This window comes from Dromiciops gliroides, chromosome 2 (assembly GCF_019393635.1).
Source record: "Dromiciops gliroides isolate mDroGli1 chromosome 2, mDroGli1.pri, whole genome shotgun sequence".
In the NCBI taxonomy this organism is placed as follows: Eukaryota; Metazoa; Chordata; class Mammalia; order Microbiotheria; family Microbiotheriidae; genus Dromiciops; species Dromiciops gliroides.
The window spans coordinates 463062822-463071764 of NC_057862.1; the positions used below are offsets into that span (position 1 = coordinate 463062822).

The window sequence follows — 8943 nt, forward strand, 5'->3', positions numbered from 1 at the left end:
TGCCCAGGGTCACACAGCTAGCAAGTGTTAAATGTCTGAGGCCGGATTTGAACTCAGGTACTCCTGACTCTAGGGCCAGTGCTCTATCCACTGTGCCACCTAGCTGCTCCTACTGTTTTTTTTTTAATGAGGCTAATTATGATTTTTGTGTGACATCACATTTAGAATTAATATCATATTCCTTGCTTCTCAGTGAGGAGGGGAAAGGATGGGGGAGAGAGAGAATTTGGAACTCAGAGTTTTTAAAAATGAATGTTTAGGGGCAGCTAGGTGGTGCAGTGGATAAAGCACCAGCCCTGGATTCAGGAGGACCTGAATTCAAATCCGGCCTCAGACACTTGACACTTACTAGCTGTGTGACCCTGGGCAAGTCACTTAACCCCAATTGCCTCACCCCAAAAAATGAATGTTTAAAAATAATAATTTTAAAAACCTCCTACATTCCTTGATAGAAGCTTTAAGAAGTTTATAGTTCTTCAGTCACACTGTCTCCCACCAATCCTATCCCTCCTCCTACACAATGCCTGGTGATGTCAAATAGGCCATACAGGATAGGGCGGGGGAGGGAACCATTTTTAAAGGTCTCTAAAGCAGAAGTGGTTATTTTTCCCACATCCCAGCTGATCAGTTCCACACACACACACATACACTTCCTCTTCTGCTAAGGCACTTACAAGTCTCCCATCTGATCTATGGACAACTATTACTCTAGGAGTATGCGGCACCTACCAGGGACCGAGGAGCAGCTGGTCAGAATGGGGTAGGTTGGACTGTGGGGAGGGAAGGTTTGGACTACAGGAAACTGGCCCAGCAGGTCCTCCTCTGGAGCTGGTTCTAGACAAGGGGAAATCTGTAGGTGCCTACTTGATGGTGTGTGGGATATCCCAAGGCCACAATTGCCTAAAATATCATTCTCCTCAGCTGGCTAGGATATTGCTATCCCTTTCTGCCTGACTAAAAACAGCTATCCTCAGAGCCAGCCAGAAAGTCTCTTATAAATGAACATGGCTTACCTGGAGGATGAGGGAAATATGGGTGGGAAGCTTTCCTAACCCTGACCACAATGACAAGAACTATCATATTAGTCTGAAAATAGTCTGTGACCTTAAAATTAAATCTTTTTGGAAAAAAAAAAGTGTGCGCTCATGTGTGTGTATGTGTGTGTGTGTGTGGACATTTTAAAATGAGACCAATAAGAGGCCACAGTTCAAGTTTTATGTAAGCCATTCTTGGGCAAAAGTACAGCCTACATTGGGAGCAACAGGGTATCTTATTAGATGGGTTCCTTGTTCCCTTGGAAAACAGAGAGCAGAATTGAGACCCTAGGGGAGGCAGGGGAGGTGAGAGGATGTAGGGGGAGGACATAGTTGTTCCTAGATGTGAGTGGACAGATGCATTAGCTGAGCACTACATGTAAACAGGATATTTGAAATTGGCCTCCAAGAGGAGTGGGGGTCCATGGCCTGTTTTGAAGATGGGAATGCTGAGGGCAGGCCATTGGCAGAAAGGGTGGTTTATGGTGTGGGGGTAGGGTCAGATTCCCAGGTGTTAGGCTGCCCCTAAGAGAATTTCAGCTCCCTGTGAACATGGGGGGAGATGAAGTGAGCATAGGTAGAGTCATGAAGAACAAGTGGGACATAACAACACTTACCTGGGCCTCAGGTTCCTAGTCTGGAAATTAAAGACAATAATCCCTGCCCAGATGACCTCCCAAGGCAATTTGTGGAAAGGTTTAAATAGCTTCATAGAACTAGAGGAGACCTTAGACCTTTGAATACAGGCTTCAGAGCTTGGATGGGCTTCAGAGCTGACGTGATCAGAAGTGAGAAGAATCCCATTAGATCTTAGAACACGGTATCAGAGCTGGGAGGAACCTTAGAATTTAGAGCAGAGATGATCAGAACTAAGACGGACTAGTCCTTAGAATACTGAGTATCAGATCTGGGGAGGGGGGGACCTTAGACTTTGGGACAGAGTTGATCAGAAGTGAGAAGGTCCCTAATAGATCACCCCCCCAATTCATAATAAAAGCAGGCTTGTGACTGGTCCACCCACTCAACACCCCCCTACACACACAATGGCAAGCCCTCCTTCCCAGACCACAGGTCACTTCCACATCTCCTTATATGGTCATGTGAAGAAATGCCTTTCTACTTGGAGTTAGGGCTCCTCCCTGTGTAGTAGGAGAGTCAGAGGACCAGAGGATGGGGACAGCAAGCTAACTGGGGATGAGGAGAATTGGTTTCCCCACCCTGAATATTCATGAAGCCCTTTCTTCCCACTAGTTTTAGTGGATACAAGAGGCTGCTTTCTGGATGACTCTGAGGCTAGTTGTTATAGATCATGAAGAAGGGAACTTGGCCAGCTGAGGGAAGTAATATTTCATTCTGGTTTTACAGAAAAAGAAATTGAGATTCAGACAGGGGAAGTGATGTGCCTAAGATAACACGATCATTAAATATTACAGCCAAAATCAAATTCAGGTCGCCTGAGTACTGTGCTATGGGCTACCTCACTGGGATCAAAGATGGAGATGGGGTAATTTGGGTCTGGAGACCTGAGGAAGGGGAGATTTGCTAGGGGATAGTGCTTTTCAATCATTCACTCGCTCATTTGTTCATTTATTTATGCAACAAATGCTGAGCACCAACTATAGGCAAGGTTAGTTAAATAGTCTTCATTAAGCACCTACTATGTGCCAGGCACTGTGCTAGGCTCTGGGGATACAAAGCAAACTAGCTTCAAATACTAAATTCAATATTTTCTAGCTGGGTGACCCAGGGCAAATCACTTGACTTCTCTGTTTCCTCACTTATAAAGTGGGGACATTAATACTTTACTACCTACTTCACATGGGGAAATTGCTGTGTAAATCTTTTTTTTTTTTTGGTGAGGCAATTGGGGTTAAGTGACTTGTCCAGGGTCACACAGCTAGTAAGTGTTAAGTGTCTGAGGCCAGATTTGAACTCAGGTCCTCCTGACTCCAGGGCCGGTGCTCTATCCACTTCACCACCTAGCTGCCCCTGCTGTGTAAATCTTAAGGCAATATAGAAATGTATACTATTGTCATATATAAATATAATAAGAGGCAGGATGGCAAGACTCCTTGACCCAAGTACAAATTCAGTGTTACAGTGGTTCAGAGAAAGGAAGAATAACTTCCATATGTGGGCACTCAGGGAAGGCTTCTTGGAAGAGGTAGTATCAACCTGTCAATTATCAGAAAACTTAGATTTAGGAGAAAAAACTTAAAGATAAGCTAGCCTAGTCACTTCATTTTATAGGCAAGAAAACTGAGGCCCAGAAAAATTCAATAACTTTCCAAGGTCACACAAGTAGTAAGAAACTGACATTTGAACCCAGGTTTTCTGATTACAAAACTAATGCCCTTTTTTATCTATGCCTGCTGCTTCTCAAATACTTCAGCCTGGTATTTAAAGTTCTCTATAATCTGGTCCTTACTGAGAGAGAGTGGAAAAGAGAGGGAGAGGGAGAGAAAGAGGGAGAGGGAGGAGAACAAGGAGGAGAACAAGGAGAAGGAGAAGGAGGAGAAGAGGAAGGAGAAGAAGAAGAAGAAGGAGAAGAAGAAGAAGAAGAAGAAGAAGAAGAAGAAGAAGAAGAAGAAGAAGAAGAAGAAGAAAAAGAAGAAGAAGAAGAAGAAGGAGGAGGAGGAGGAGGAGGAGGAGGAGGAGAAAGGAAGGAAAGGAAAGGGATCACTGGATAGATGGATGGATAGAGAGATAAACAGACAGATGGATGACTGGATGGATATATGGACAGACGGATGGATAATTAGAACATTTTATTAACCGCTTACTATGTGCCAGGTGCTGTGCTAATGTCAGGCATACAAAACCAAGAAAACAAGACAGTACCTGCCTTCAAGGAGCTTATTAGATCCTCATAGGGGAAGATAAAGAGAAAGTGGAGTTGGAAGGAGGAGGGAGGATGCAGGGAGGGAAGCAGGTAAGGGGGCAAGGCAGTCATTGTGGAGATAAAGTTGACAGAAAGAAGAGGGATTTGTAAGTGAAGCTGACACATTGAGGCTGGGCCTTTCCATGACATAGTAGTTCCAGAAGGATTTACCAATAAGCAAGTAGGTCTCAGAGTGGAGGTACTTGGAGAGGTAGGGAAATCTAGGACGATTGTTTGAGGGCAGGTTTCATAAGACCTTGAGTGCTAGGCTGAGGCAGTAGAGGCACAGTGTTGTGTAACAAAAAAAAAAAACCACCCAAACCCACTAATTTAGAGCTTGAAGACTTTTTTTTTGGTAGAATGGAAAAAACACTGGTTATGGAGTCAGAGGGTCTGGGTTCGAGTCCCTCATTACTATCCGTGTGACCTTGGGCAAGTTATTTACCTCCCTGAGTCTCAGTTTCTTCATCTTTCATATTGGGGGATGGTCTCAATGGCCTCCAAGGTACCTTCCACACATAGAGTTAGTGATCATCCTAGGAAATCCTAGTTCTGCTTCTTGTTACCCAAGTGCCTGTGGTCAACCAACAAGCATTTATTAAGCACTTATTGTGTGCTAGGTGCTGGGGATGTATATAAAGACAAAGGCAAGACAGTCCTTTTCATGCCTCTTGTGTTTTTTCTTGGTTTGTTTTGGTTTGTTTTGTTAGTTTTGTTTGGTTTTTTTCCACAGGGCAATGAGGGTTAAGTGACTAGCCCAGGGTCACACAGCTAGTAAGTGTCAAGTGTCTGAACCTGGATTTGAACTCAGGTCGTCCTGAATCCAAGGCTGGCGCTTTATCCACTGTGCCACCTAGCTGTCCCCAAGACAGTCCTTTTCATCAAGGAGTTTACATTCCATCAGAGGAGAAAACATGCATATCTGGGTATATACAAGCTCTACGTGTAATAGATATGAGGTAACTCTAGGTAGGGGGAGAGTCCTAGCAGCTAAGTCACAGTTTCTCTGGGTCTCAGTTTCTCACTTTATAAAATGGGGGGGGGTCTTAAATTTCATGATCTTATGGCCCTTCTGAGCTCACAGAGGTTTCCTCCTTGTCTCCCCCATGCAGGAGGTGGCTTTGGCATTCAGGGCTCCCAAAGGCTCAGGCGCTGTTGCGGGCAGCCTGGGAGGTGTATTCGAAGCCTGTCCCAGCCAGCTGTGGGCAGTTGTTAATTCAGCTCCTGCTGTGTGCTCTCATCTCTGGGGCCGCTGGTGGGCTCGCATACAACTGGTTGGCTGTCTCCCTGTTGTACCCAGCAAGGACTTCTGCAACAGGAGCCATGGCTTGTGGCTTCTTGCTTTTCCTGGCCCTGGGTCTGGTGCACCCAGCCCGATGTCTGCTCGCCATCACCGTGCCCACACTAGGCACGAGGCAGGGCCGCCGCCTGCTTCTGTCATCTGGTTTCGCCGAGCTGGCCACCCGTGTCGTACCCAACATTCTGGCCAACGTGGGTGCTACCACCCAAGTGCTGAGGTGTGTGGCCCAGGGCTCTCTGGAAAGCTTACTCAACTCCACTCACCAGCTAAAGGCGGCCACAGAAGCCCTGGACCAGGCAGCTGGGCGGCCAGGGGACCGGGGACTGAGCCTGGAGAGCCCTAGCAACTACTCCGCCCTGTATTTCCAGATGCTTGTGGCCACCCAGAGGGTCTATGAGGACGTCTCAGCCCTGGAGGTGCTGGTGCGGGGACTGGCTCTGGGCACCAACCGGGTGCTGGCTGGAGTCTTCATTCTCTCCCTCCTATCTGAGTCCATGTGGTACCTGAAGGGTTATCTGACCAACCTGCAGTTTGACAACCTCTATACCAGCAAACAACTGGAGCAGCTGCTCAGACAGAGCCAGGACTCTCCCCAGGACGCCTCCCCTCCAGCCCTGGGCCTCAGGCTGACTGGCCTGAAGCTCTCCCGGGCTGAACTTCTCCACTGCCTCTTTCGCCTGGCATTTCTGGGTATGCCCCTGGGGGCCATGGCTGTGATTGTGGTTGCAGACTATGTGGCCTTCCTTCTGGCACACATGGCAGTAGACTGGGCCCAGAGGCTGCCCACGCTGCCCATCCATCTGAGCATCAAGTACGATGTGAGTCAAAGAGCAAGGGAGGGCAGGGGCCTGGAGGCAGAGGGCTGGGAGGCCTTCAGGTTCCTAATATGGTTTTGGAGGTGGGAAGCCTTCAAGGTGATCATCTTCAGTTCCTGAGCTCTCTGCTCTGCATACAAACCTGCAGGGTTTCATAGAATGTCAGAGCTGGACAAGGTCTTAGAATGTGATCCGTGCACTGTTACTAGAGTGGATAGAGAGCTGCTTCTTGGAATCAGGCAGTCTTCTAACTCTCACATCGATGACCTCCATTTTGTAGAGGTCATTGTCATCCTAGAGTGGAGGGGACCTTTGAGCTCCCAAATGCTGGACTGGCAGATTGTAAGCTCTTACCCTGCTGAACAAATGTTAAAGGCTGGAAGTTTAGACCATCAGCCAATTGAAGAACCTCAGAGAGGTCCCATCATGAGGTTGGCCACCGGGGGAGGGGCTGTCAAGTTTCCTTCAAGGAATCAGAGGATCATGGGTGTAGTGCTTGAAAACACTTTAGAATACAGATATTAGAGCTAGGAGGAATCTTAGAACATAAACAGGTAATTTTACAGCTTGGAAGATGATAGGAATCCTCTAATCCAATTTGCCCTCACTTGATAGAGAAGGAAACTGAGCAGAAAATGATTAGGCCAAGGTCACATAGCCGGTTCACGTCAGGGCCTCCTGAGAAATGCCTAAGAGAATTGGCTTCTATGCTATACCTTTACCTTTCATCCCTCCTTTTCCAGGCCAAGTACACAGTCCTTGCCTTTGTCTCCTTCATCTTCAATCAGCTTTCTGAAGAGAGATCCTTGGAAATCTACCAAGACACATACAAGTGGGAACTCCGCTTCACCTCAGCCAGTTGCCGCTTGCACCCAGCTCATCCCCCACAATACACGGCTGCATTGGCCGCTGGGACCCTCTTCCTCTTTGCTTCTGCCACAGTCTTCCTGGAGACCTATGCCCGCCGGCTGGGTCACAGAGTGGCCGCTTCTTTCTTCCAGGCTCAGGAAGAGCAGAGGGCCCGATACCTGTTTTCCCGGCTCCACCAAAATCATTGGAAGAGGCACATAGAATCCACATGTGTCTGTGTTTCCTCCTGCTCACGTTCCCAAGTCCTCTAGTCCGGATTGAGTCTGGGACAAGCAGTGAATTGAGGATCAGGGGGTACCTTAGAATATTGCAAGAGCCTCAGAGATGCTCCCTGGGGTCACCCCCTCAAACCTTCTGAAGGAGGACAGAGCTTCCTTTCTAGGAAGTCAAATACCTCCTACAGAAGATTTGCACCCAGCCGAACACCCAAGCTGGAAGGTATCTCAGAATGCAGAACATGGAAAGTCAGAGCTGGAACGGACCTTAATACAGATCAATTCATTGGCAGGCCTTTAGTAAGCACTTACCATGTTCTAGGCTCAGTACTAGTCAATAGGGACACAATGACAAAAAAATGAAGCAAACCCTGCCCTCAAGGAATTTATATCTGAATCCATCCTTCTCATTTTACAGAGGAGGAAGCTGAGGACGAGAGAAGAAAAGTTCATAGGTTAGGAGCTCTAGAACTAGAAAGTTCTAGAACCTCAAAGGCCAGCTAGGTCAATCCTGCCATTTTTATAGATAGAAATTGGGTTCCATAGAGATGAATGGACTTGCCCAAGGTCACACATCTACCAATGATGGTGGCATGATTTGGATCCAGATAGATGCTCTTAAGAAGATAGCAAAGATAGTAGCAGGGCTGGAATGCAAACTTGAGACTTTGGGCTCCCAAACTGGGGCCCTTCCCCCTCCGCCACACTATCTTCCAATCATCCATTTTAGACCCTCTTGAATTCCCAAAGCTCTTCTGACTCTTTTTATATTTTCTAATTTGTTGCCTTAGAGCAGGTAGCAAGGTTCATAGTTTAACATTCCCTTCCAGCTCTTCTGGTCCGTTTGGACCAGGGCTCCGAGGCACTTTATTTTGCTCTTTGATCATTTCCTGATGGTGACTCATCTCCCCAAATCAGAATTCCATGAAGGCCAGGCCTGCGTCCATTTCTTCTGTCCCTACCCTACCCTGCCCAGAATAGGACTGGGCATTTAATAAATATTTATCAATAGCTGTATTGATTAAACTCTGTGTGAGTAGTTCTGACTTTCATTTAAATTAAATCTATTTTTAAAACTTGGTATATAGAGAGATTAATTCTAGTTTCTGCCTCTTGGAGAATGTGGAACAAGGAACGTTGAGTCTTGAGAAGAGAAGGGTGATGGGTATGACTATTGTCTTCCAGTGTCTGCCACAGGGGCCAGAGGTAAGCTTGTTTTGCTTAGCCATGGAACTTGGACTAATGGGGGAAAGCTAAAAGGACAGTGATTACAGTACTTTATAAGGAATCATTCTCTAACAAATAATACTATTGGAAAATGAAATGTTGAGGAAGTATTCAGACAGAGGCTAGATAGCCCTGCCAAGGAATGATCCAGGGAACAGAAGGTTGGAACAGATATCCCCTAAGGCCTCTTCCCATCATTCCAAACTTCTGTGAGCCTCTGATTCTAGAATCCAAAGACAGAAAGTCTGTTTAATGATCTCAAATCAGAGATCAAGAATTTGAAACCAGAAGGGACCTCAACAGCGACAGAATCACACAGTTTGAGAACAGGAAGGGCCAACCTATCTATGAAAGGAATCTTCACTCTAACATACCAAGAAAGTGATCCCCCAGCCCTAGCATCTTCAAGATAGGGAAAACCACCACTTCCCACAATAGCCCAATCTGCTTCCAGATAGTGCTAATTGTTAAAAAGTTGTGGGGGTTTTTTTCTGATGTCAAGCCTGAATAGGCTTCTTTGCACCTTCCTCTCATTGCTCCTGGTTCTGTCCCATAAGGACTATCAGAATAATCTAGTTCCTCTTTTAAATGACAGCCCTTT

The 8943-nt window shown here is 46.5% G+C and overlaps 1 protein-coding gene across 1 annotated transcript; it reads left to right on the forward strand.

The window, feature by feature from the left end:
- The first annotated feature begins 716 nt into the window (after window positions 1–716).
- On the forward strand, window positions 717–7151 carry LOC122739131 (osteoclast stimulatory transmembrane protein). Its single transcript, XM_043980977.1, has 3 exons — window positions 717–760; window positions 5028–6033; window positions 6774–7151. Exons 1-3 carry the CDS (start codon window positions 717–719, stop codon window positions 7149–7151), a joined length of 1428 nt encoding a protein of 475 aa, XP_043836912.1.
- The last annotated feature ends 1792 nt before the right edge of the window (window positions 7152–8943 follow it).

Bases quoted from the DNA above. Each gene is read 5' to 3' on its own strand.
- LOC122739131 (XM_043980977.1), top strand. From the start codon at position 717: ATGCGGCACCTACCAGGGACCGAGGAGCAGCTGGTCAGAATGGG. The intron at 761-5,027 runs GTAGGTTGGACT...TCCCCCATGCAG, and splicing joins GAGCAGCTGGTCAGAATGGG to GAGGTGGCTTTGGCATTCAG. The intron at 6,034-6,773 runs GTGAGTCAAAGA...CTCCTTTTCCAG, and splicing joins ATCTGAGCATCAAGTACGAT to GCCAAGTACACAGTCCTTGC.